The following is a 26,373-nucleotide window of genomic DNA, read 5'->3' as shown; positions in this document are numbered from 1 at the left end:
CTACTCCTATTTAGAAATCACACATTTATCAACGATCGTAATGCAGTTACTTACACATAGTAGAAATCAAAAGAAAGCAGCTCAATCATTATGTATTTTATTTTCAGAAATATGCAAACAGTTGGTCGTTAATATATCAAGTATATGTATATTATATATATTTTCTAAAATTACTGTGATACACATTAAATATTATCTAACACTTTATTACTACCACTTAAAAGCTACTTGGCCCTTAGTGACTAAGCTAATTTATATATTATTTACAAAAATTCATCTACAAAGTATTTGTTATTCATATATGTCAGTATGTATATTGAATTCACATACATACAAATATATATGGGTTATACAATACAAATATATGTATTTTGGTTTTTATTAGAATTTTTTTTTATATTTTCTATTTTGACTGTTATAAAGGAGGTATTTCGTAAGGTATACCATTTGCGGTATTTTGATTTATTGTGCAATATTGTACACTATATGCCGTATCGAAACGCGAATAAAACTTTGCATTTCATCTTTAGATATATATTGTTACAATGCTTTCACCAAGGCTATAGGCTTTCAATTGAGTATCATTTAAAATCAATTTCATTAACGAAATTAAGCTTATTCAAAAAAAAAAATAAAATAAAAGAAGTAAATTTGTTTATTAACATTTCTATATGCATATATAATTTGTTTGTATGTATATAGAGAATTTTTTATGCTGGGAAAAAATATAATGTTTGTATGTATATAGAGAATTTTTTATGCTGGGAAAAAATATTATATATTAATAGAGCGGGTTGATTTGTAGGTGGCCGCTGACTCGAAACCGGTTTAGACATTTTCCGCATATGCGATTTGATAGAAAAAAAATCGAGTCGCTCAAATATATATATATAGGTATATATATATATATGTATATATGTATATATATATCTCACAAAAGCTAAGTACACAAATTTCTAATGTATGATACATATATCATCACAAGATATTATGCATATGTAATTATTAATGCTAAAAATCAAAAATTTCCAAACTCCCGAAAACTAGTATATTATATACGACGATATTTTTTACAAAAAAGCAAAGTTTTTCATGAATAAGCCACCATATGACACGCTACAATTCTAAAACTTTACTTTTCTCTAAATTCTTTCTGTGAATCCAATTGTAATATTTAGTATGCACTTTTTTCCGAATGGCCTGAATTATATTTCTCATGAAAGAATTTGTAACAAAAGTGTGATTTTTTACAAAGTGGTTTGTTTGTAAACTTGTTGCTAGAAATAAATTCGATACTGTAACCTCTGAAAGCCCCACTAACACTCCACAAAAACCCACTACACCGTCACAGACGGAGAAAAACTGAACTGTTAATTTTCTACCCCTAAATTGAGTTTCCATATATATTATTGATAAAAGTGTTGTTTCTGGTGAAATATTTTCTTACAACAACAATGGGGAAATATTTATATACAAGAACACTCATAACTTGCAACTTCTACAAGGACATTTTCACCTGGACACTGGTTCCAGCATTTCCACAAACAATTTTTTCACTGTTATTTTGCCCTCATGACAAATATCACGCCAAAATCGACGCAAAATGCCGTCCGCTTGTCGTAATGCTGGCAAAAGAAGGAGCAGCTGCTGCTGATGTGACACTGCGGACCCATACCGCAGTAAGCACACGACGTCATTCAATGAATTAAGTATTGTTTCGCGAAAAGCTCGTAATGAACTTTGGTCGTCCAGCAAAATATCACAATTAGACAAAATTAATGCTTTAAGCAAATAATATTCTTCGCGCCGTGGTGATAAACGCTCCAAACGTTGAGCAATTTGTACGCAATGATAATAGAACTCAGCATACCCACATTCTTTTGCTAACAATTCGTCCATCCATACGTCTGTTGCAAAACACAGGCGGCCATTAAATGGCAGTGAACGAAAACTTAACTGTAATGTTAAAATTTCCGCCCAAGAAACTTGCAGCAATTTCATTTGGTCATTCAGCGGCAGCTCAGTGAAGCCCGGCAACTGTTTGGCCCAGCCAATCACGCTTACCAGCTCCTTATCATATATATCACTGAGGACAGCAAGAATTTCTTCGGCATCACAATTGTTATTTTGAAAAATGCATACTGGTTGTGCACTGGAAGACAATATTTCGCTGTTGTTGCTATTGCTGCCGCCACTGCTACAATTATTTTGTTCCAACTTGACAGAAGTATTCTGAGTGGCTTTGCCGGTGCCCGTGTTACTACTACTTTCGGTAGTGGTATGTGGTTGTTGCTGCTGTTGCACCGTTAAAGTGTCTGGCTCATATGCGTTTAGTATCTCAAGAATTTTGATATCTTCCAGTGAGGTACTATTGGATTGATAAAGCAGTTGCATGGTTTGGTATGAATTCGAAATGGGATTTCGTCGGTATTTTTGTCGACCTCCACGCACACGATCCAAACGTACGCCCTCCTAAAATATATAGAAGGTATTGAGATTTGTTTTTAATTATTTCAACTAAAATTATATTTTTATATAGTTGGAGACATATATTAAACCTAAAATTCTCATTCAAAATATACTATAAATGCATTCCATTGTATGGGAGACAAATAAATGTTTCACATTGAATTCATAGCTTTATTTTACATTTTTTTCTAGCCCCTGGAATATGGTATGTACGTATATGTTAATATCACCTGTCTATGTCAATATGATGCCTTCTCTTATTGTTCTTATTCGAAAATAGATTTTCTATAATTTTATAGTAAAATAAAATTAAAACAAGAAAAAAAGTTAAATTCGGTTGCACTGGAACTAGAATACCCTACAACTATGTGCAATAGTAATCGAAAATTATAGTCTTGTCTCGGACAATAATCCATGGCAAATTTCAAGTAGATATCTTGTCAAATAAACAACATTTTCTTACATGGACTAAATTCTGGTCGATCAGTTTGTATGACCGCTATTTCCAATAGTGGTTCGATATCGACAACTGGAATAAGTTGTTCATTTCTTCAGAAGAAAAGGATATATGCATATGAAATTTCATATGAATATCTCAAAAACTGAGCGACTTGTTCACCTATATACATACGGACAGACGGTCATGGCTAAATCAACTCAGTTCGTCTCACTGATCTATTATATATAATATTATATATACTTTATTTTGTCTTCAACGTCTTCTTCTAAGTGTTACAAGTTTCGTGACAAACTTACTACACCGTGTTCAGGGTACAAAAACTCCTTGAAAGAATAATACACAGGGGGTTAAACTTACCTTTAGCATACCCATCAGCAAACATTTCTGGAATCGGCACGCCTGACAGGCTTTACGTCGGCGCTTATTAATCTCGCACTCATTATTAGCAGGGCACGTGTACTCAATATTTCCTTGTATGGTTCGCTTAAAGAACGCTTTACATGCCTCACAACTAGCTACACCATAATGAAAACCAGATGCAACATCACCGCACACCAAACAAAGACGGCGTAATTCATCGCGTATTGAGCCACCACCAGTTGATCCAGCACTGTTGTTGCTATTAGTATTGTTAACACCGCAATCATTTGATTTTAAGGCAATTGGTGTACTTGCTTCACATCCCGTTAGGGTGACACTATGCAAATCAGCAGATAGCGTTGTTGTTGAACTACACAATTGACGTTCTGGAGACACTGAAGGTGAAGATTTGTTGCCGCTGGTTGATGTATTGCCACCTGTTCCACCACCACTGATCGCACTGCCACTACTAGTGCTGCTTGTACTACCGCTGGTGCCATTTGAATACGAATTCGAGCGATTTACGCCTACTGTGGTAGACGTGCTCGGACTGCAACATGAGGTGCTAATATCCAACTCCTGTTTTATGTGGAGTACACCGCCCTCCGACATTGTAGGAACTTTTTGTTCCTGTTGATGAATTTCAATTATGTTTTATAATACCTTGGAATTGTCGGTCTTTTGAATATCTATTGGAAACAAACGTATAAGCATTAATAAAATATTGTATATGTTAAATAAATTTTAAAGAAAGCTTCAAAATATTACTTGAATTTTATGTTCATCTCATTGAGGGCTTAAAAGCTGCAAAAAGCTATTCTAGTAAACCTTCCAATGACATTCAGACTGGTTTACCTAAAAGCGATCATTTACTCCACTCCAGAAGTACTATACTGCACATACGAGCATATGAATAAAAATATATATATGTATATATGTATGTATACATGTTTAATATTATATCAAAAAAGTGGATAGCAAGTACACAAATGTTTAAACTCACGGCATTATTTAAGACTCACGTTTGGAAAACAAAAAAAACCTCAACAAAGAAGTGCATTGCATACACATTGTACAACAGTACAAACATCTCATTGAAGAGAGGCAAGTACACGCGTTGTTGAAACTTACAAAAAGTGAGAAATATCAATTACAGATGTAATCGCATTGTGCCTATGCTGATAACGCACCACTACAAACGCATACAAAGTATAGAACAACAAATGTAAATGCAAAAAATTTGTAGAGTGATTTGCTTACATTTATTTCATGGAAGATCAAGAAGCGCCCTAATGGAAAAAAGTGCAATCAATATTCAAGTTCAAAAGTCAAAGCAAAACAAAGTAAAATAAAAATAAAAGTACATTAATTTAAATACTTTTTACTACTTCTTAAACTTATTAATCGATCAGAAATGGCTTCGTACATATTTAATAGAAGAGAAAGATCACTTAGAAAAAAAATCACTTAGTTCAACTAGTTGTAGTAAATACTGTTGATCATACTTTCAGGTGGAAATATTGCATCCCAACACCAGATAAGGAATTTAGATGAGACAATAGATAAAACTTTGCTTTTTGATTAAGTAACAATTCAATATTTCATACAACTTGAGTGTCAAAGATTAATTTTAGAGTTTTAAGAGAAATTAAATTATATAGTTTTATCGTAAATTATGTAAGGTACTTGAGATTCACCTAAGTTAGATTATTTATGTACGTATATACAAGTATATATGTATGTACATGTGCACATGTGCAAAAAAATTTTGTTCTCTTTTTGTAGTGATGAGCCGTTGATACTACGTATTTAAATGCACTAAAGGTCAAAATAATATGTAAACAAGTTAGCACATACATAGGTATATAGATATTTATATTTACTGTATTTTAACATAACTGTAAATTATAACTATTACTACGAGTGCGCATTTATAGCTGTACAAAAACTTATTTTAAAGAAAAATATTTTAGGTAAATATATGTACATATGGGTATACACGAGTACATATTTCTTAAATATCAATAAAAAAAATTATTTATTATCAAATGCTACTTGACACATTTTTAACTTAATGATAAAGTCGAACTCTTCATATGCTTTAGCTATGAGTTATATTCAATATTTATATGTATATATAATATATATATATATTTATATTATTTTAATATAAAAGGCTATTAATAACCGACTGTGGGCTTTAGATGACTGTTCTGTTTTAGCTACATACATGTACACATTATGCACACTAACACATATGTATATTCTTTTGTTGATACTTGGTATGCTTTACTTTATATTATAACAGTAAATCTAATAAGGATAGCACAAATGCAGTCCACGCACATATGTACGTATGTTTGTTGAGAGTATATTAAAATAAGAAAATGGCAGAATCATATAGGTACCAATGTTTTAGTTTAACTATTTAAATATGATAGCTCTAACGAAAAGGCCATTATCACTCAGAATGCGCGTGTTTGATTGGCGACAAGCTTCAAGTACTGATTAATGAAATAAAGCAAATTTGTATTCAAAATGACGTAGCAAAAAACAATTGATATATTAATTCATATTTTTATGGTTTTTATTAATTACTAAGAGTTACGTTTTTGTACATATATACAAATATCAATGGGGGTTTAAATGATAATTAAAATTTACCCTCAGAATAGGCGTTCTTCAAATAAATTACTTGGTAAATATTAAAAAACTAAACTACTTTTATAAGAAACTATATTTATGGTATTGTATAAACCTAAATATGCGAAAATTGTACACAGTTATATCCTATGCATATATAGTAAACACAGTTGGCTCAAACTACAAATTCAATTTAAAACTTAAATCTTATTTAAGACTTCAAAAATTTAGTAAGTTCTACTACACTGACCAAAGTAATGGTCTTCATCATTCAAGATGAATTGATCTGCGAAAGTTCGAAATTTTATTTACATATGTACATTAAATTCCCCACCAGACATTGGTTTCCAGTAAGAAGGTATTAATTTGTTTATCTCGAAAGTAATCGTGGGATCTTCCGTTTAAAGTTATTATCAAGGTAACAGAATGAGAAAAATTCACACAAGTGTATAAATTTAGATATATATGCATACATATGTAATATTTATTTAATATACTTACGAGATATTGTCGATTTTTTTGATGCACAATAGTTTATTGATGGCTGTGCCGAATAAGAAATACCCAAACCAATGTCCTGCTTCATAGAAGCGTTTCGTGATATTAATCAAATACAATTAAATTTGGATATGATGACTATATCAAAACGCTCAGTATGATCCATCCAAAAATTAACGATCCTTAAACTCCAGATACATCGATTTTTCAGGCAACTATTTTTGTATAGATTGTCTGAACATTGACTCGTACAAAATATATCCAACTTGGTGTTATCCACAACCGCTGTTCATTTTATTAACTGCCTTTTACACCTCATTTATGTTAATTTACTACTCATTATGAGAATTAAATGTAAAAAATACTCAAGAAAACAATTTCAAAAGATAAAAATATTGAGCAAATTAAACGAATACACTTGTAGACAGAACTTTTATAAATGTCACAGTAAAAGAAACTTGAAAAATCTTTAGGAATCAATAGACATCTCAAAAGTTCATCCAACTCTATTAATATAAAGAATAAATTTTTTCCGAAAATTTTCTATTAGATGTATCTCAAAGCTTTGTAACTTGATATTATATTAACTTTAATAGTTATTAAGAATTTCTAACTAATAAAGAGTCCTATTTCATTTTAAATATTTTTCAAACTCAATTTGAGTGTAATTATATACTGTGGCAACACTAACGTCGTAGCTATATGATTTCGCATTAGTTTTCATTTATTTATGCGGGATTATACTGATTTTAAACCAGGTGATATTTTCAATTAATAAGTTTTACTATTAGGATTTAATAGTTTTTGCTTTAGGTACTAAGCTATGGCGGATGGAAACTCAGCAGAAAATGGAGCGTTGTCAGATCTCACGAAATCTGACACCTCTATTGACACAATATCAAAGATCCCATCAATTGGGCCGCCTGTCGAAACAGAAATTATTGAAGAGCCACTTCCTTCCATTGAAGACGTTGTACTAATTGACCCCGAATGCTTGGAATTGGATTTAAACCATCATCGTATTGATAAGTTAGAGAATTTTGAACCACTGAAATGTATTGAACGTCTTTACCTACGCTGGAATCTTATTAAGAAAATTGAAAACCTCGACACATTGACAACGCTCCTAGAAATAGAACTCTACGATAATCAAATCACTAAAATTGAGAATCTAGATACATTAGTGAATCTAGAACAGTTAGACTTGAGCTTTAACCGTTTAACTAAAATAGAAAATTTGGACAAATTAGTTAATTTGGAGAAAATTTTTTTATGTGCTAACAAGATACAAGTTATTGAAAACTTAGGCATGTTAACTAATTTGACTATGCTAGAATTGGGTGATAACAAAATTCGTAAAATTCAAAATATTGAAATGCTGGTAAATCTACGCCAGTTATACCTTGGCAAGAATAAGATAACTAAAATTGAAAACTTGGACACATTGGTCAATCTGGAATGCTTAAGTTTACAAGCTAATCGTATTATTAAAATCGAGAATTTGGATAAATTGGTTAATTTAACTGAACTTTATTTATCGGAAAATGGTATAGAAATTATTGAAAATTTGAATTCGAATACCAACTTGGACACTTTAGACTTGGCCAAAAATAGATTAAAATCAATAGACAACGTTGCCGATTTAAAAGAATTAGAGGAATTATGGCTAAATGATAACAGTGTTTCCGACTGGAAAAATATTGAAAATCTAAAAGAAAATACAAAACTTAAAACTGTTTACTTGGAACACAATCCCATAGCCACAGATAAGATGTATCGCTTCAAGTTGCGTTCCATTTTGCCATGGCTTGAAAAAATAGACGCCACTCTATGTCGGTAAAAATTATTATCTCAAGTAATTTTTATGTACTAATAAAATAATATTCAATGTGAAGAAAATTGGAAACTTAAAAAATTATCTGAATCTAGTTTTAATTTTTTTCGAAAGCCTGGCAGCAAACATTCAAAATCAAAATTATTCTACTATATTATACATTTTTCTTTTAATATTTTACTGATGAATCGCATAATTGCATTTTTATCGTCTACCATTTTTAATGGAAATTAGTCATACCTCCCTCACATACAAGTGTATGCATAGAGTGCTGGATTTGTTTCTTATTTGATGACAAATTCGTAGTTAAGTATTTGTAAAGCGAATAAATAACATTTAAATAAAGATTTCACAACATATACAAAACATAATGGCATGTGTTTCAAAAGATGGGTAAGCTTGTTTTTGAGTGTGTTCAAGTGTTTTCCTGTCCTAATCAGGCGTAGAAACTTTGAATTGCATGATTTGATTAATTAAATTTAATTTCTTTACACAAAAAAGTGTGTCGAATAATATCCACAGAAGAAGAATTCAAGGCGTGAGGACAACAAAATGTTGAACTTTAATATATTCGTCGTAATTATAATGATATATACACTTATCAGTTTTACATTTATGCATTACAATATGTTAATATAAAATTCGTATATATTTTTTTTATGTGAATTTTTTTTTTATTAAAGTAAGTTAAAACAAAATTTCTTACAGCTAACCTTTATTTTCATTTTTTTTTTTACCAATATGTTGGAGTTTTATATATGTATATTAGCAAATGCAAACACAACTATTTATTACTGTAAGTTGACAAAATTTAAAAAATGCACAGGTGTACATTTGAGATATAAAAAAAATGATATTGGGAGAGGAAGGTATAAGCTTTTATGTACCAAATCTTTTTTATTATAAATATAGACATGTTTAAGCTAATTAGTTTAATTCTTAATCTCAATATTCAAATCTATAAACAAAAGATATACCCATTTTTACGATCGAGCATTACTAATTTTGTAGTTAAGAACAATAAGTGGTTCTTTAAATGAAAATTTAATTTTGGAAAATGTAAATTACAGATAAAATTGTGAGCACTAACCCTAGGTTTATATAAAATAAAAACTGCATCACATTGCCACAGAAAAATACCCAATCGACGTTGATGAATATTCTTTTTGCAAAAAACTTTATTTGCAGAATTAGGTAGTTTGTGAAGTTCGTGGTGGTAATAGCGAATCTTTAAAAGTGTAACACATCTAAGGCTGTACGGCCTTTTCATCGCCTTTCACTGCAGAAGCATAAGTGGCTCCACTGGCTGTACTCTGTTTAGATGACTCATCTTCACTTATAACTTCAGTAACAGCTGTGCCAGCACCTGCACCTCCCAGCGGTTGCGGCGAATCAACTGTAACAGAAAATTTACCTAGTTTAAAATAATAATAGTAGGTCCTCAGCAAAACTCAGCGTTATCAGCGATACTCATTTTTTATACCGAATGAATGTACTGTCGTTAGTAGTAAAAGTTCACGAATCAAAAAAAATAAATAAAAAAAAAAAAACAAAATAGTAAATACAAAAAAAAATTTTATAAAAAAAAAATAGCAAAAAAAAAAAAAATTTATAAAAAAAAAAATAGTAAATAAAAAAAAAATAGTAAATAAAAATAAAATGTTATAAAAAAAAATAGTAAAAAAAAAAAATTTTATAAAAAAAAATAGTAAATAAACAAAAAAAGTAAATAAAAAATAAAAATAGTAAATAAAAACAAGTAAAATAACAAATAGATCAAAATAAAGAAATAATGGGTAAAATCGAAATCAAATCAGAATAATAAAAAAAAACAAAAGAATGAGTGACTTATCCGTCACCAGGACAGCAGGGTCTGCTTAGCCGAACTGGCCAAGAACTGACCCCCCAGCAAACTAATGCATTATGGAGTCACAACAACAACGTTAAAAGTTTAATGCGATCTGTTGTTTAAAGCTAAGGCCATTGTAAGTAAATGTTTAATTTTTCCGATTTAGTATTTCTACCAATGTAACAAATCACATAATTATTTTGATTACGCTCTCAAAATTTTTTAGAAAATGAGTACAACTGAATTGCGTGGTAAGATTTTGTGAGTTTTCATGAGCACAACTGTTATTCGAATATATGTATGTATGTAAATGAATGTGTTAAGCTTATTTTATGCTAATTATATGTTATGGTGTGATTATGTTAGCTTATGACGTCGAGCAATGGAATTGTAGTATGTGTGGAAGAAAAGTTAGTAATAAATCCTGCCTTTAATATCCATTGCATAAGAATCGTCTAGGCGTATATCATGCTTTTTAATAAGCTGACATTCAGCACCCTCAATTGAGGGTATGGAGTAGACATATAAGTATCCGTCTTGTGATGCTACCAAAAGTCTGAAAGTAACAAAAGCCAAGAAATAAATACATATAAGTATGCTTGGTAAATTTTAAATAAATATTTTAGGCCAAAAAACCGAAATACGATTTCTTTAGATATGGGATATTAAGAACTTAAAACCATTTTAATATTGAGTAATAATACCAGAAAATAGTCGTTATACCATTATAACCGTTTCTTATTACTTTTATAAATCATCAAAATTTCATAATTATGGTTCAAAAAACATGCGATATTTTCTACATTCTCATTTATATTTGTTTTGAGCAATGGTATTCGAGTGAAAAAAAATTTGGTTTTGTTTTAAAAAGCATCTATATACATATCGCAGTATGTTGTGAAAGTACGACCAAAATATACCTGTAAACCATGCATATGTTATCAAGCACACAATGGTAAATACAATTCAATTCTGTATGTAAGTGCATATGCATACAAAACAAAAGCTGAAATGTGCTCCTACATTGTCTACAGCTTAAGTACAATCGATCAATAGAAAGCATATATAATCCCTTACGAGCACCTATTTTGGTATTTCTACATATGTATAACTAAGTACACATACCGCCACCGCTGGAGATAAAGCTATAGGCTATTTTTGTAAGAAAATATTTTTCTTCAGTTTATTTGAACTTCGTAGTCATCTAGTCATCCAAATACAAATATTGCATAACTGGCAGCTAATGGCTTTAACGGCTATACGGCTATACCTCTAGGGTAAGGTATTGAAATTTTATTTTGCATTTAAAAATTTTTAATTAAATGCCTTATGATCATTTTATGTAAATCATATTTTGTTAGTGTTCCAAAATTTACAGTGTCTTTCCCTCAATTCGTGTTTTCAAAAGCGGTGACCATCATAACTTTAAAACTACTTTAGCGATCCTTTTAAAATTGTGAACACTATTCCCGTACATAACTTTCAATGAGTTTTAGCCGGAGTTATTTGCAAATTTATTAATAATTTTTATTTTACAATAACAAATGAGCTGATTTTTATTTGGCAAAAATTGCGTTTTTCCTTTCCAAAAAAAATTTTAATTTGAAATTTTGTGAAATAACGAACGAAGCTTGAGTTTTTGATTTCGGATGAGCCAGCATTAAGTTATAAGGCGCACCACAATTCTACTTTTATCTGAGACACGTTCTAATAATTGCTGCCATTTCCGTATTTTTTAATATGTTTTTGTTACTATTTTATATAATATCACAGTCTTCGAGTTTCACAATTTAATGTACCATGTGCACAAAAAATGTACAAAACAATGACTGTTTTTGCGAGAATTAACCTTTTCCCCCCTCAAGTGAACCTACCTTAGTTGTTTTTGTATTGTTGTGATTGCACACATACGCCGAACACCAGCCTCCGGTAATGTTACCGATGTAAATGCTCGACCTTGGCTGAATACATCCGTTACTTGTGTGGGCAGATAACTGGTCACAGTTTTGCTGAGATATCTAAAAAAGGAGTAACTAACAGCATGAGAGAGTTGACGTGGGGTAGAGCGACGACAAACGGTTGGACAATGATGACAAAATATGAAAGGTGGCGAGGGTGTCGAATTAGGGTATTATGTAATGGTTGATAGTTGAGAGTTGTTTGGTTGGTGTTGAAAACAGGTGTAGATGTTGGATGTTGAGAACGGGTGTGCGATTTTCAAGGAAGAAAAAGAAACGTAAAACATATGAGTAAAAATGTATGTTTTAGAAATAAAAGAACGATAGAAGAGTAAAAAAAAAGGCAAAAGGTACAATGCAAAATAGTAACACTTAAAACAAGAAAAATGTAATAATAACAAATATATGTTTAACGAACCCCATCCAATCATCCGATGTTTGTTTTGAGTCAGCCTGTTCGGCAGCTGACCGATCCAAACGAAATATATGTACGGTTTCCGTGTTTGAACTCGACACTAAATATTTTGAGCATGTACTAAACGAGAGCGATGCAATGGCCACGCAACGCTTGAGACCACGACGCATTTCGAACAGCTTGCTGCCATCAAGAGATGAAAAAACGCGAATTACGGTACCACGCTCGCTAGCTGTGGCAATCTCAGTTCCAGACGGGCTAAATGCCAATGCAGCCAATGGTGAATCGTGAGCAGGTATCATGGTCTTGGCATGTAAATTTATTGCGTCAAAAATTTGAACTTCCCCAGAGGTGACGCTTCCCGGATATGCCAAATAACAGTGCTCTGATGAGGAAGAAAGTGCGCAGAGACCATTTGGATTGCACGGAGTATCACGTATCGTATGGACTACTTTCATATCCTGGATATTATGAATATATAAACTCTCTTCCAGGCATACAATTAGACGTTCCCGATTTAATTTAACAGCCAATATGGTATTTGAGTATGAATAATTACAAATTTCACTTTGTTTTTTAAAATGGCATACCTAATAATAATATTAAACGAAATAATTAAAACATTATAAAACATATAAAAAAAACACTTGTTTGTTTACTTTAAGCTTTCGCGGTGACCGCTGAGAGACAACTGCAACCAGTGAACTTTCAAAAAGGCGCTCAATAAGGAATATCTCGTCTGTGTGGCAACTGTATATTTTATCCAATGTTAAATCTACTGAACTAAGACTGTATAAACTATAACCTGATCGTGTTGCAACTGCCAATGATCTAAAGAATATATTAAACATTTAGTTATTTTATTAGACAAAAACAAAAAAATTTAACTCACGTATCATTTTGATTGAAATTAACAAAAACTTCGCCAGCTTCAATATCAGGGCGTCCCAATAGATTCATCATTATCCAAAGTAATATATGTCACAACGAAACAATGCTTTTGTGTTCAAAAAGATTTCACCTTATTCTAGTTTATGATGAACTGTAAATTGTTTTTAAATATTACGAATATAACATTTTTGTATAGAGATTTTGAATCTTTAAACTTACTTGTGTTAAATAAATAAAATATTAGGATAGTTTAGGAAACCTATATAATATGAAAATTGTGAACATATGTTAGTAAAGGTTTAAAATTTTTTCGATTGCATTATAAATAACATACACCTTTTATACTTCTTTAACAACAGAACTTTTCTCATATAGAAAGACGAAGAAAATCTTAATATGTTTCACATATTACAAAGACACTAGGTTACAGGTTGAAAAATGTTAACCCTTCATCGCATCTTCAGCTACTGAAGACACATAGTTTCAGGGCATATACACACATACCTTTCAAAAAGTTTGTGTGAAAAAATTTATATTAATTCACAGATAAAATATGCATAAATTATGTGAGGGTACTTATGGTGGGATATGGTTCCTTTTAGACGTTATTGAGGAATGTTCACCATATGTTATCAAAATTTTATTTAATTATCTTTTTGTATTGAATGTTCAATTTCATTTAAAATATACTATTTTTTATATAAAAGTCTTACGTCTTAAATTATTTATTTTTACCAGCATTTTCTTAACACATTTGATACGGGTTTGAATTAACTTTGGCTGTCATTTAATATTTACGAAGTGTTTCCTTTATTCGATTATACACATATTTGCATAAATATGTATGTTTGACATATACATATCTATTGAATAATTTATTAACACGCAATGACAAAAAATTACTTAATTTTGTATGTTTTTGCTGAAAATTATATGTGCATACATTCCATATATTGGAATACATCATGAATGCAATTTATATTTTTATTTAATCAAAACAAAAAGACAAAAGTGAGCAAACAAATCTATGTAGAGAAAAGCTTGCTGACTGATAAAGAAAATTTAATCAAAAAAACAAAATAAGCAATAATTTGTATGTATGTACTTACTTTCTTGGATTTTCCTGCCTTATAATAATGTTCAGTTCACAGTTTTCGCGCTCTTTGTAGAGAAACCAACTAAAACTTTAATATTTCTTAATAATAACAAGTTAAAGAACTACTTGTTTAATTTTCAGTGGTCGAAGTTGTTTTGATGATCTTTGTCATCTGTACGTCTATTCTTGTTGTTTGCCTTTTTGATGTCCATATGCTTTTATTTGTGTCGATAAATTTGCGATAAGTAAATGATTGACAAGCATTTTTAATGTCCGTTACACTATCAAATTTATTTCCAATGGCAATATTTTTGTGTTGGAATATATTATCTGGAGAAAATCATTAACAAAATGACAACAAGCAAGCCCAGTTCGACTTCTTGAACCGATTGTGAATTAGATGAGGATAGAATATCTAATTCTGTGCAAACTACTTTCATAGATATTTAATTATGATTCAAGGCTTTAATTGGAAACTGTCCTCAAAATTATGTCACAATAACGAGAACAAATGAACAAATGGAACTCATTTCATTCTTCATAATTCTTGAAAACATAAAAACTGAAGTGTCAAACCAGAGAACTTAGAAGAAGTTGGAAGAACTAACTTCTCTAAGTTCCCTGGCCGGCAAAGGTTATTACGATAATTATTCGGATATCTACGTCAATGTTACAATTCGTCTTATTATGATTAATAGTATATCACTCACTATTAAATATTTATTTTGTTCACTTAAAATGTAAGAATATTGAAGAAATATAATTTATACATAATAATTTGAAAATTATACCGGACAGAATCAAAGTTAGCACGCAACTTTTAAGGTATCGCTAGTGGAGACTGCTGGAAAAATCGATTTCGGTAACATGCAATATTCGATACATAAATAACAATCTGACACATCACCGTTCAGTTATTGTTTATTTTTTAGGTTGAAATAATGTTTTTCGTGATCTAAGTGAATACAATTTGTATTTTGTTTCCAATATCTTTAAAATGAAAGATAATACAATGGAACTACAAAAACCAAGTAAAACAAGTCTGTTGAAATTGATGATTTTACGCGCTTGGCGTGAACGTTGGAATGTTGCGCTTTGGGGTACCAATATTAAGCGAGTAAGAGGAGTGTATACTAAACTACCTGCAATAATATGATTAAGAAAAGTCGAATTAAGGAAGCCATGTTTCAATTCAAAATATGTGCATTTAATTACAGATTTTTTAAAGAAACAATTGAAATATTTGTTCTTAAAAAGACTTTAAATTTTCGGATACCCAAAAATTTTAACTAAAAACCTAACTTACTAGTATTTGACAGTTTCGGCTTTGCATATTCAATTACTTCATATATGCTGCACTAAATAGGTCGTTCAAATGTGTGATCCTCCGTTTTGGCTAATGCCATTATTAGTTGACGCTGTTTCATACTTAATTGCCGAGGAATACGTATTTTAAAGTTGATGATGTGATCACCAGTGCCATCACGAGACCTAATACCTTTGCCTTTTAACGTCTTTGTGGTGTGGCTCTCAGTTCCGGGATCTAGCTTAACTTCCAATTCTTCGTATATGCCACGTACTTTAAAAGTTCCACCCAATACTGCGTCCGAAATAGTAATGTACTTGTCTGAAAGTACATTGTTGCCAATACGTTGAAATATGTCACTCGGTTGCACTTGTACACGATAATGGATGCGTTGTTTCGTTTTTGGATTATCAACAGGTACTAATTCACCATGCTTTACTCCCGGCGGTACTTGTGCTACAATTCGAACTGTCTCTAGCACAACGCCACGGTTTTCGCATATATCGCATTCGTTACGATTGATATATCTTTTGCCATGACACTGATCACAAACTTGAATACTGGTATATGTGGCAGTTTTCTTGGTTAATTTTCCAATTCCTTGACATTTTCTGCATAGCTCGGGTTTGCTACGGTTGACGAGCTGTGGTGATTTACCGTTGCACGCTGGGCATTTCTTAAGAAAGCGCAAGTCAATATTTTTCTTTAAACCATGGGCTGCTTCCAAAAACGTAAGCTCCAGCCTAGATTCTCCAGATGTCATTTTTATCATTTCTATTTAAAAGTATAAAATTATATCATAATATTTGTATATATTTTCAATTTACCCTCGCGAGTTGTGGGTAGAACAACCTCTCCCTTGCGATTCGTAAAACCGATGCCCGAATTTGTGAATTTATGCAGAAATGATTGCTCATCCTTTACCATGCCCAACTGGTCGTATTCGAGACGCTTGGATTCGTCTGTTAGAATATGGTAAGCATTTGAAATTTCTTGAAATCTTTTGGACTCGTGAGGTGGCGAGTTACCTATAAATCGAAAAAGTCATCAAATCACAAAGCATATAAAATATGTATAAAAAAATCATAATATTATGAATGCCCAGAAATTCTACCTGCATCTGGATGAAATCGTTTTGCCAACGTATAATAAGCTGCTTTGATTTGCTGCGTCGATGCGAGTCGTTTCACACCGAGTATTTTGTAGTAATAATCTCTCGGAAGTTTCTTCTTTTCTTGTGTTTCCGCAACCAATTGTGACTTCTGTTGTTCACTAAACCGTTGCATTTCATTTTGTCTGTCGGGATAGTAAACTGGTCGTTCAACTTTAAATTGATATGCAACAGTAGCCAATTGTAATTTATTTAGTTTGAGAAAATTTTGTAGTATTGCACGACGAATTGAATTTAAAACATTCATAGTTTTTCCAGATTTAATTAGAATTATCTACTAAGTATCTTTGTTAGCTTTAATTAAATAAAAGCAATTCGTAAAATTTCGTAAAAAATATATTTCGTCTGTTTTTCAATGCTTCACTATCAGTTTTCCTTTCGCTCGCTCCGTTGACAAAAAAATTCTAAAATAATTAAATGTTTTCATATTGTAGACGTCTGAAAAATGCGTCAGCTTGCTTTGTCTAGGTCCATTGACAAGTTGGTTTATATATATTGAATATAAAATCATTATCGTATTTTCGAAGTTCTTCTGTTAAAGATTAAATATTTTAATTTTGAATTTTTTATAGGTACTTCCACGCGGAGTTAGTGGTGATGCTTATAACTTAGCTGATTGTATACTACAGCAATCTTTGGTGGGCTCGAATGCCAATCCGGTAAGTTATTTCTATTCACTTATTTTATAAACACAAATTTTTTTCATAAATATTTCCATATCTTTTGTATACTTTTAGTTAATATTAAATTATTTAAAACACTGTCTCTGTGCAAATTTGGTCTCACATGCCGCTGTTTTACGACGAATATCGAAATACGATAATTTCGATCGTGTTTATTGCATTACAGCGTTATTAGAATTCCTAGAAGATGTTATGGATGGTGTAACATGCAGGTAAATTTCACTATCTCTTTTTACTTCTTTTAACGTTTCTAATATTTCTGCATTATTAACAGAAACAAACCAGAAGAGGCTATATTACCAAACGCAATTGCTTCATTAGTATATTGGATAATGCAAATAGTTGCTATGATCATGAAAAACTATGAAATTGGCGGTGATATTACCGCTGAACAATCATATATGTTTGAACGGACATGCATTATTGTCGACAAATTTATATCCAATCAATACTTAATGGGCATATTTTATATCGGTTGTTATGATGATATTGAAGTGTATGGTAAAATCCGTGACAAATACAATGGCTTTAAGAATATACTAACCAGTAGCCATTTATCGTCGCGTAATATGTCTATAGCACAATCGCTGCAACAGCTGGCATATTTAGATGCTACCAAGTTAACTATGCCACGTCTACATTCAAAAGGTGTGGAGTCAATAAGCTACTGCGTACAACCGCTCTTGGCGGTGGAAGTATTATTAAATCCATGTAATGACACATCATACTTTGTCGCTGAACTGCAAATGATACAGCGGCTCAAAAACTATTCACTCACGCGTTTAATTTACGAAATTGTGCGCGCGGGCTTCATTTCACTGAGTAATGTCGTGGAAGTTAGCCGTGACACATTGTGGGGCGCATTCACATTCTTCAAAGTACCACACATCATCAAGCAATTGCATACACTTCAACGTTGTAAGCTTAAATCTTTAATTATAGTTAAGGAAATGTATTTAATTTATCTTGTGTTTTCAGCGAATGATGAGCAAACACCCACCGATCATATCCCTGAGGTAGTTGAGGCTTTTGAGCTGCTTTTAGAAGATAATTTGCTGCTCGATTTAATGGATACGAAGTGCTCGTGCAATATTATAGAGTATTTATTGAACGATTGGACTAAGCAACATCTGGTGACTGATGTGCATGTTAAACATTTTGCTACACAACGGCAAGTAACATATGAAATTATAAATACAGGATAAGGCTAGTAATAGGGATACAGGGTTGCGAATTGTAAAAATTATTTTTTAAATTAAATTTTTAATTTTTAATCCAAAATATTAGGGATTGAATAGAAAATTTAATTTTTAATACAAAATATCTGAAGTAAGTTTTATATCTTGGATATCTTCGTATTGGAATTTAAAATTACTTTCTTCATAATACTTTCATTCTTAGTTTCTTTTTTTAACTACTATTTTTGCTTACTTAGATGTTATTAAGCTAAATAAGATGAAATATCCAACTTAAAACTAAGTATAGTATAAAAAAATTTAATTTTTAATCCCAAAAACAAATTAAAAATATCCAATTCATGATAGTAGAACATAAAGTTCACAAGAAAAAAGATATGTAAATTTAAAAACATTTTTTTATTATAAACCTTTTCAATACGATTTTTGGATTTTCAATCCGGTATTTGGGGTTAAAAATTTATTTTTAATTTTTGACTCCAGTACTTGGGATTAGAACTTAAAAAATTTTTTTCGATTATGATTTTCTGGACTGCAAAAGAAAAATTTTTATATAAATGTTAATTTAACTATTTATTAAATACATTATACGCGACCCTGCTAATATATGTTTATTTAGGAAGTATTATAAGAAAATTTTAAAAATTTAAATAATTTTATTATTTCATATACATAATAATTACAATCCTAAATAATTAATGTGAAACGTTAATATTTTGCAGAGAGAGCACGTCATTGATGCTTCAAAAACGTGAAACAGGCAACCAAGCTTTGTCAATAATTAATTTCATCATACGCGCAGAAGTGCCGCTATCCGGTGTACTTAAGACACTAAGCACCGATTACAACAAAGTGCAGGAAGCGCTATTAGGTGTGCTCTGCCAAGTTTTAGTCGGTATGTAAACATTTTTATATTGTAACAATAATTACAACAAACACGTATTTGATTATCGCCCGATACTTAAAAATAGGTAACAGTTTCGATTTGATATTGTCTGTGGCCACAGTAGAAGGTCGTTTAAAAACTTTCGTTACACGACTGATACAGTGTAATGAAAATTCGAAACAGGTTCCCGGTGAAATTGGTAAACCCTCAATTATACGTTCAACACTTTTTGATGTGTCATTCCTCATGTTGACATTTATAGTACAAACCTATGGATCTGATGTAAGCGTATGAGACTCAAGTCATATAAGATCATATTAAAAACCATTAGCTCTTTGCAGGTCGTTTTATCGGAACATGGTGACTCCTTCTTCGAGAAGTGGGTGCGTGAATGCATGGCTGAACGTAATAAACCGAAAAATCCACGTAATATGATTGCACTCTGCGACGAACAAATTGTGGATGAATTGTTATTGAGTTTGCGAAGCCCCGAAGCACAACATAAAAACAGGTTGGTAACAAGCAATTACAATTTTCATATGCCTCGTGAAGATTGCAATAATAAATGCTTTCTTTGCAGCAATCTCACATGGCAAGATATATGCTTAAATCTGCCGGGAGTGCTCAATCATGTGCTTATTGCATGGGAAAAAGACATACTTACATCGACTGATGTGAAAAGTATATTAGAGAATATCAAACGTAGAATGTTCTCCTTCTCCGTGTGCGCTACTTCATTTTTATGCGCTTATATGTATTCAGTTCGTGAGAATGAGCTGCTCAAGCCATTAAATATGATACAACAATTTTTAACACCACTCAGCAGTGAAGAGATGGCTTCACAGGAAAATGTAAAAGAGCGCCTGGGCTTGTCTTTTCAAATAATACGTAAAATGCAACAAGATGCACATCCCTCGGGCAATACCAAATCACGTAGTATAACGCTCACACAGAATTTGGTGTCGCAAACACCACTTTCTGATCAGTTTCGTGAGGTGTGGAAAACAGTGACAGAGCATGGCTGGTTGCCAGTAATGTCCGCACAGGTGTTGGAGTCTTTATTGCAGTCTGGCGGCCCAACTTGGTTAACAAGACATTTGGTACAAGAAATAATGACCTGCAAATATACAAAGGTAATTAGTACACATGTTCATTTGAATTTCCAAATTTTAATATAAAATAAGGAAAAACGTTGACTTCGGACGCACCGAGGCTATGATTGCTATAGTAGTCCAATTTGAGAAATATGTACGAAAAATGTAGCGTTGTCTTAAACAATAATCTACGCCAAATTTCATAAAGATAATTTGTCAACTAAAACAGTTTTCTTATACAAGGAATGGTATGATCGATCAGTGTGTATCACAGCTATATGTTGTAGTGGTTCGATCCGAACAATTTGGTTGGATATTGTATTGTTGCGTTTAACAATAATCCATGCCAAATTTCGTGAAGATATCTTGTCAACTAACCAAATTTTCCATACAAGGACTTGGTTTTGATCGATCGGTTTGTATGACAGCTATATCCTAAGGTGTTCCGACAAATGAGCAGTTTCTTGGTGCAAAAAAGACATGTGCAAAATCTCAGATCGATATCTAAATCCTATCGTTGGCAAACTTAATATATCCAGTTTGCGTATAAAAAAAAGTGTTAACTCCCAAACGCAAGAATTTTACAATTTGAATTTTTATGATTTTATTTTTCAAAAGGACATGATGAAGACTATGGATATAGTATTTGCTATTTTACACTTGGACATTGAACGCAACACTGAGGCGCTACTAAAGGACGTAATTCCATCATATGCGCATCAAATGGTTGGGTGAGTATATTAAATGTTATATATAGAATTATTGATACTGAAAGAAGAAAGTAAACAAATACATGGTTTTTAATAGAATATAAAATCGAATCTGTATTATAATATATGTATGTTATGTGTTCATATTCGTATACATGTGTGTGTGTTTGTGCTATTAAAGCTAAAAATATGTCAAAGCAACATTCCAAGAGAACCAAATTTCAGCTAAAAGCAATTAGTGTGCCCTTATCTCTATTATCCACAGTGATGCATGGCTATTATACAGCTTTTTATTAAACTGCTATTCGTAATTTCTGCCGATCTAAATTCTACATACTCACAAATTTGAGGATTTTGGATATTAGGACTATGCATATTATTAAATAAATAACAGCAAAAAGTCCATTAATTTGACTCTCGTTCTCTACTTCTAGCGGAGAAATAAATGAACCTCAGTCACATGTTCTGGCCTTGCTCTCCGTATACTGCATTATATCTGCACTGGAGCATCGTCAAGGTGCTATTGGTAACTTACAACAAAAGCGTACGCGCACGCCTAGTGAAGCCGATTGCAACAGCGTTGATTTGGATTTAAATAATGTACCGAAATTACGAAAACTGAATCAGGAAGCCGGTTCAGATAACTCTTGTTCGAATGATTTCCTTAGTGACACTCATCCCCTATTGTCAGCTACCGGTGTTGTTAGTAATGTTGATAATGCTGGTCCGACGGTTTCCCGCGATGCAGCCCGATCCGCAAATCTTAAAGAGCCATTGCAATCTAGTGTACAACATATCTTTAAAGTATTACAGAAATTTGTAACATCGGACGAGTTGACACCAAAAGTGTATTTTACATATCGTTTTATTTCTTTGCTGGTCGAGTGTGGTGGAGAGCGTATACGGCCGGTACTCAAATTACTGCCTACACAACTCGTTCAAAATCTACTCAAAATTATGGTAACCGAGGATATTAGTGTCGGCTTGATATGTCGGTAAGTAATTAAAAATTCAAATAAATTAACGTATGTGATATATGTACATACATTATTGATATATTTTAGTCTTAATGATCTCCGGACACCAACTGGACGGCAGTCGGCTGTATCTGATTTAAGTGTTTGGCGTAATATTCGTTTAAAAGAGAACAGTTTGAAATTGTAAATTTTACAAATGTGACTAAATATATCTACATGCATACATATACATATGTACATCCAAAGATGAATTTTAATTATTTTTATGAAAGTCTAATAGTAAATAATTAGGACTTGGTCAAAAAAAAAGTCTCGTCCTAAGAACATTTGCGTGAAAGTTTCAGTAAATTTTTAATATACTACAATAACAATCTTGTTTATGCTTTCTGTAACTGCTATGTTTGTGATGGAAAACAAAGTTTATTACTTAATCCGTAATTGTGGAATATGAGAGATATTACTTACGATTTTCGCTAATTAAATGTGCGGCCTTTCTAATCTACACAAATAAATCAAATCAAATTAACTTGCTTCTTTCCTTCTTTAATTAATATTGAAAATTAAATTAATATAAAAACGCCCACCAAAACCTAATATAAAGTTGAGAAGGCAGACGCTGATCCTAAAGTTAAATTGTTGATTCTCGATATCACTTGAGACATGCCTCAAACTGGGTATCACCCACAGTATGACCCTGCATCGCTCTTAAGACATTGCGTTCAAAAAGCGCACGATTTGATTGCAATTGATCTGCTGCTTCCTTATTCAGTGGATCTTCCGGGTTAGGTTCCTGTAAAGTATTATATATTTTAAATGAAATGTAAAGTTATAAAAATTTTAGTATTGGTGATCTATGGAATATACAGGTTTAACGCACCAAGAATAGAAATTGTAATCCGTAAACAATAGAACTAATTGTCAGTACTGGATTCCAGTCTTCACGCAAAATATTTAAACAGACGTTGCCCTCTAGATCGATATTTGGATGGTAGACTTGTGTTTCGCATTTTACTTTTGGTGGTTCATGTGGGTAGTTGGGTCCTACACGAAAACTGAAAACGAAACGTCCGTTTCTATAGAAACCTTCGTCAGGACAAATCGTTAGCTTAAAATTGAGTAAATCATTTGGATCGGGAAACTCAGTGGCGCATGTTTTCGGCAGGTTTAACTCGTTGATGTCTATATAAAAATAAATAAAATCACTTTAAAATAGTCATCAAGGCATATGAAACAATTTTTTTAAATACTTTATAAACCACATTGATAAGATAAACCATAAGCTTGCTGCCTGAGTTAAGTCTAGTTTTGATTACACTTCTTGAGGTTAATAAAATTAAGAAAACAAAGAAGTCGAAATTGTTCTACTGAATTTAGTTTTTAGTTAAAATTTGTAGGCACTGTATGACTAGAAACTTTCTAATTGCCTTTCAGTGAATAAAAACCGTGACGTCTAACCTGATGACCCAACTCTCAACAGAACAACCGAAATTTCTTAGTGGACATAAGGTAAACATAAACCCGAATCGTTCCATTTACCTTGACTAGTTAAAGATTTATATACAATGGAAACTATATCCACTGTTTTATGATCATTACTATTTAAAAAGCCTAAAGCTATATTCATCCGCATGCTTATATGCATACTGAAATTACGGAAATAATTGGTTTTTATTAAAGATACTGGTTTTTAATTCCTCTTTATCAATAATTAAATTATATATATTTTTAATAAACTTTACCTTTTTGTATACGTAGCTGCGCAGCTGATGCTTTCTTTTGCTGCCCGGTGCGAGCCAACTGTTCGCCATCCTTTTTTTGTTGTTTCAGTGAAAACAATTTGATCATAACGTTACTGTTGCTCCTCCGTGCACTTCCGTATTTTTCTTATAGTGTAACTTTGTTATTTTTTCGTTTTGCAGCTCTTTGCCAGTTTCTCTTTTGTTCTGACAGTTTTAAGTTTATTATTAAGTTTAATTAAATACTGCAATTAAAGATTCACAAAAGGGTCGGAGTCAGGGCGCTGGCACAATTTGTTGTTGTTAATTTTGATGATGCGTTTTTTCTGCACCGTGCTACATACATTTATCTCCACTATATCGAACAACACTCCCACTATTGTACACTTTGTAAAACTACTTTTAAAATCCCAATAGCCCAACACCAAAAATCCTTTTCGATTATTCTATATGGATTTGTTCTTTTCTGAGTTTCTCCAAATCTTTGACTTTCAATTTGCAAATGCCAAAAAGTAAGTTGTAGTGTTGCCGTCCTCCATTTATTATGTGGAATGTCAAAGTCGTTATTTATCAATAGCCAGATAGAAAAGTTATTCTTTTTAATACATTATAAGAGTTTGTGGACTTGAGTTTGGTTCGGATTTAAAGGATTACTTAAATTATTCCGAAAATAAAGTCATTTTTTTATATTTGAAAAACGTATTACATTTTTATTTCTTAAACTGCAAAGTTACCAGCTTTAAATGATTTCATATCAAGTTCGCGCATATATTTTGGGAGCAGCGTTAACCCTATTCATTCGCAAGCATGTGGTACTTTCCATTGTCGAACATTCAAATTGAATCAAAACAATGTCTAATTGGTATAAAGTTCTTAGATCTTTTATTTAAAGTTTAATAATTTTAGTGAACATAGGTTTCATACAAAAGAAAATGTCCGTTGAACCAGATATCGCCAAAGAAGCGGTACTTAAACGAAGTGAAAATATACCGGAAAACACTCCCATTGTAAAGGGCTATGATTGGAACCAAGGAATTGATTACTCAAAATTATTCGAATCGTATGTTAACACTGGGTTTCAAGCTACTAATCTTGGATTGGCAATAAGAGAAATCAATCAAATGGTAATGTCAACAATTTGTTATGGAAAGTTTTATGTATTTTAAAATATTCATAGCTTGATTGTAGGCAGCAGCCGCTGAAGCCTGAAGAAGCCGATTTGCATGAAACAGATGAATTCATAAGACGAAAACATAGTTGTACAATTTTCCTTGGATTCACATCTAATCTAGTATCGTCCGGATTACGTGAGACATTGCGATTCCTCGTTGAACACCAAATGGTGGATTGTGTAGTGACGACAGCGGGTGGCGTTGAGGAAGACTTTATTAAATGTCTAGCACCCACATACATGGGCTCATTTGAATTATCTGGACGAGATTTACGGGATCGTGGGATAAATCGTATAGGTAATTTACTTGTACCGAACGATAACTATTGCAAGTTCGAGGATTGGCTTATGCCGTTACTTGATGTAATGGTTGAAGAGCAAAAAACGAAAGGCATGATTTGGTCTCCCTCTCGTATTATACAAAGACTTGGAGAAAGGATAAATGACACAAGCTCAATATACTATTGGGCTGCGAAACATAAAATACCTGTATTTTGTCCGGCGCTTACCGATGGTAGCCTAGGTGACATGATGTATTTCCACTCTTTCCGTCACCCAGGATTAGTGGTAGATATTTTGTCCGATTTGCGACGTCTTAACACTATGGCTGTGAAAGCCACCAAATCTGGAATGATTATAATTGGTGGCGGTATCATAAAGCATCACATATGCAATGCGAATTTGATGAGAAATGGAGCCGATTATTCCGTTTTTATTAACACAGCTTCGGAATTCGATGGCAGTGATAGTGGAGCTCGTCCAGATGAGGCCATATCTTGGGGTAAAATAAAGAAGGAAGCTTCACCTATTAAGGTCTATGCAGAAGCTACTTTAGTAGTGCCATTAATTGTCGGTGAGACGTTTGTTAAAAGATATTTTAATGCAAAAAAGGAAACCGAACTACAATAATTGTTTTATATCTAAATAAAAAAAAATTAAACAAATTTTTCGGATTTTTAATTAGTAATAG

The 26,373-nt window shown here is 32.0% G+C and overlaps 7 protein-coding genes across 13 annotated transcripts; 3 read left to right on the top strand and 4 right to left on the bottom strand.

The window, feature by feature from the left end:
* Window positions 1-81: 81 nt before the first annotated feature.
* On the bottom strand, window positions 82-6,843 carry ERR (estrogen-related receptor). 3 transcript variants are annotated; one of them, XM_014239805.3, is made up of 3 exons: window positions 6,434-6,843; window positions 3,287-3,978; window positions 82-2,472 (listed from the first exon to the last, which is right to left on the bottom strand). In XM_014239805.3, exons 2-3 carry the CDS (start codon window positions 3,899-3,901, stop codon window positions 1,513-1,515), a joined length of 1,575 nt encoding a protein of 524 aa, XP_014095280.2. In that variant the 5' UTR covers window positions 3,902-3,978; window positions 6,434-6,843; the 3' UTR covers window positions 82-1,512. The 3 variants fall into 3 exon arrangements, with proteins under 3 accessions (XP_014095280.2, XP_069968145.1, XP_069968146.1); XM_070112044.1 differs by lacking the exon at window positions 6,434-6,843 and adding an exon at window positions 4,058-4,645; XM_070112045.1 differs by lacking the exon at window positions 6,434-6,843 and adding an exon at window positions 4,145-4,645.
* A 192-nt stretch (window positions 6,844-7,035) lies between these two features.
* Window positions 7,036-8,635, top strand: sds22 (protein phosphatase 1 regulatory subunit sds22). The gene is made up of 2 exons (XM_014239814.3): window positions 7,036-7,188; window positions 7,244-8,635. Exon 2 carries the CDS (start codon window positions 7,254-7,256, stop codon window positions 8,268-8,270), a length of 1,017 nt encoding a protein of 338 aa, XP_014095289.2. The 5' UTR covers window positions 7,036-7,188; window positions 7,244-7,253; the 3' UTR covers window positions 8,271-8,635.
* Window positions 8,636-9,292: 657 nt separating this feature from the next.
* Window positions 9,293-14,670, bottom strand: Atg18a (Autophagy-related 18a). 4 transcript variants are annotated; one of them, XM_014239808.3, is made up of 7 exons: window positions 14,487-14,670; window positions 13,379-13,528; window positions 13,146-13,317; window positions 12,490-13,076; window positions 11,988-12,146; window positions 10,542-10,669; window positions 9,293-9,660 (listed from the first exon to the last, which is right to left on the bottom strand). In XM_014239808.3, exons 2-7 carry the CDS (start codon window positions 13,447-13,449, stop codon window positions 9,512-9,514), a joined length of 1,266 nt encoding a protein of 421 aa, XP_014095283.1. In that variant the 5' UTR covers window positions 13,450-13,528; window positions 14,487-14,670; the 3' UTR covers window positions 9,293-9,511. The 4 variants fall into 4 exon arrangements, with proteins under 4 accessions (XP_014095283.1, XP_069968153.1, XP_014095285.2 ...); XM_070112052.1 differs by lacking the exon at window positions 9,293-9,660 and adding an exon at window positions 13,597-13,636 and having other exon boundaries at window positions 10,358-10,669; XM_014239810.3 differs by lacking the exon at window positions 9,293-9,660 and having other exon boundaries at window positions 10,358-10,669; window positions 11,988-12,131; window positions 14,487-14,667.
* A 721-nt stretch (window positions 14,671-15,391) lies between these two features.
* MED24 (mediator complex subunit 24) lies at window positions 15,392-22,741 on the top strand. Its single transcript, XM_014239802.3, has 12 exons — window positions 15,392-15,590; window positions 17,523-17,609; window positions 17,688-17,845; window positions 17,908-18,551; window positions 18,612-18,804; window positions 19,552-19,724; window positions 19,801-19,997; window positions 20,057-20,226; window positions 20,296-20,848; window positions 21,428-21,540; window positions 21,954-22,514; window positions 22,584-22,741. The coding sequence occupies exons 1-12, from the start codon at window positions 15,471-15,473 to the stop codon at window positions 22,681-22,683; spliced, it is 3,069 nt and encodes a 1,022-aa protein (XP_014095277.2). The 5' UTR covers window positions 15,392-15,470; the 3' UTR covers window positions 22,684-22,741.
* LOC106621096 (chaperone protein DnaJ) lies at window positions 15,659-17,423 on the bottom strand. Its single transcript, XM_014239811.3, has 3 exons — window positions 16,894-17,423; window positions 16,607-16,807; window positions 15,659-16,553 (listed from the first exon to the last, which is right to left on the bottom strand). Exons 1-3 carry the CDS (start codon window positions 17,195-17,197, stop codon window positions 15,832-15,834), a joined length of 1,227 nt encoding a protein of 408 aa, XP_014095286.2. The 5' UTR covers window positions 17,198-17,423; the 3' UTR covers window positions 15,659-15,831.
* Window positions 22,742-23,018: 277 nt separating the features above from the next.
* Window positions 23,019-24,751, bottom strand: UbcE2M (NEDD8-conjugating enzyme UbcE2M). 2 transcript variants are annotated; one of them, XM_036364721.2, is made up of 4 exons: window positions 24,577-24,751; window positions 24,236-24,477; window positions 23,374-23,675; window positions 23,019-23,286 (listed from the first exon to the last, which is right to left on the bottom strand). In XM_036364721.2, exons 2-4 carry the CDS (start codon window positions 24,339-24,341, stop codon window positions 23,146-23,148), a joined length of 549 nt encoding a protein of 182 aa, XP_036220614.1. In that variant the 5' UTR covers window positions 24,342-24,477; window positions 24,577-24,751; the 3' UTR covers window positions 23,019-23,145. The 2 variants fall into 2 exon arrangements, with proteins under 2 accessions (XP_036220614.1, XP_014095291.1); XM_014239816.3 differs by having other exon boundaries at window positions 24,236-24,751.
* A 281-nt stretch (window positions 24,752-25,032) lies between these two features.
* On the top strand, window positions 25,033-26,347 carry Dhps (Deoxyhypusine synthase). The gene is made up of 2 exons (XM_014239812.3): window positions 25,033-25,356; window positions 25,410-26,347. The coding sequence occupies exons 1-2, from the start codon at window positions 25,165-25,167 to the stop codon at window positions 26,310-26,312; spliced, it is 1,095 nt and encodes a 364-aa protein (XP_014095287.2). The 5' UTR covers window positions 25,033-25,164; the 3' UTR covers window positions 26,313-26,347.
* Window positions 26,348-26,373: the final 26 nt, after the last annotated feature.

This window comes from Bactrocera oleae, chromosome 6, assembly GCF_042242935.1.
Source record: "Bactrocera oleae isolate idBacOlea1 chromosome 6, idBacOlea1, whole genome shotgun sequence".
Lineage (NCBI taxonomy): Eukaryota > Metazoa > Arthropoda > Insecta > Diptera > Tephritidae > Bactrocera > Bactrocera oleae.
This window is presented reverse-complemented; position numbering and strand designations above follow the sequence as displayed.

Excerpts from the sequence above, each read along its gene's own strand:
- ERR (XM_014239805.3), bottom strand. The coding sequence starts at position 3,901 with ATGTCGGAGGGCGGTGTACTCCACATAAAACAGGAGTTGGATATTAGC. Across the intron at positions 2,473-3,286 it reads TGCTGATGGGTATGCTAAAG|GAGGGCGTACGTTTGGATCG; the intron begins GTAAGTTTAACC and ends TATATATTTTAG.
- sds22 (XM_014239814.3), top strand. The coding sequence starts at position 7,254 with ATGGCGGATGGAAACTCAGCAGAAAATGGAGCGTTGTCAGATCTCACG.
- Atg18a (XM_014239808.3), bottom strand. The coding sequence starts at position 13,449 with ATGATGAATCTATTGGGACGCCCTGATATTGAAGCTGGCGAAGTTTTT. Across the intron at positions 13,077-13,145 it reads GGTCACCGCGAAAGCTTAAA|GTATGCCATTTTAAAAAACA; the intron begins GTAAACAAACAA and ends TATTATTATTAG. Across the intron at positions 10,670-11,987 it reads ACAATACAAAAACAACTAAG|ACTTTTGGTAGCATCACAAG; the intron begins GTAGGTTCACTT and ends TGTTACTTTCAG.
- MED24 (XM_014239802.3), top strand. The coding sequence starts at position 15,471 with ATGAAAGATAATACAATGGAACTACAAAAACCAAGTAAAACAAGTCTG. Across the intron at positions 17,846-17,907 it reads ATGGATGGTGTAACATGCAG|AAACAAACCAGAAGAGGCTA; the intron begins GTAAATTTCACT and ends CATTATTAACAG. Across the intron at positions 20,227-20,295 it reads GAAGCACAACATAAAAACAG|CAATCTCACATGGCAAGATA; the intron begins GTTGGTAACAAG and ends CTTTCTTTGCAG.
- LOC106621096 (XM_014239811.3), bottom strand. The coding sequence starts at position 17,197 with ATGAATGTTTTAAATTCAATTCGTCGTGCAATACTACAAAATTTTCTC. Across the intron at positions 16,808-16,893 it reads ACGATTTCATCCAGATGCAG|GTAACTCGCCACCTCACGAG; the intron begins GTAGAATTTCTG and ends TTCGATTTATAG. Across the intron at positions 16,554-16,606 it reads TCTACCCACAACTCGCGAGG|AAATGATAAAAATGACATCT; the intron begins GTAAATTGAAAA and ends ACTTTTAAATAG.
- UbcE2M (XM_014239816.3), bottom strand. The coding sequence starts at position 24,341 with ATGATCAAATTGTTTTCACTGAAACAACAAAAAAAGGATGGCGAACAG. Across the intron at positions 23,676-24,235 it reads GCAGCTACGTATACAAAAAG|ACATCAACGAGTTAAACCTG; the intron begins GTAAAGTTTATT and ends ATTTTTATATAG. Across the intron at positions 23,287-23,373 it reads GATTACAATTTCTATTCTTG|GAACCTAACCCGGAAGATCC; the intron begins GTGCGTTAAACC and ends AATACTTTACAG.
- Dhps (XM_014239812.3), top strand. The coding sequence starts at position 25,165 with ATGTCCGTTGAACCAGATATCGCCAAAGAAGCGGTACTTAAACGAAGT. Across the intron at positions 25,357-25,409 it reads TAAGAGAAATCAATCAAATG|CTTGATTGTAGGCAGCAGCC; the intron begins GTAATGTCAACA and ends AAATATTCATAG.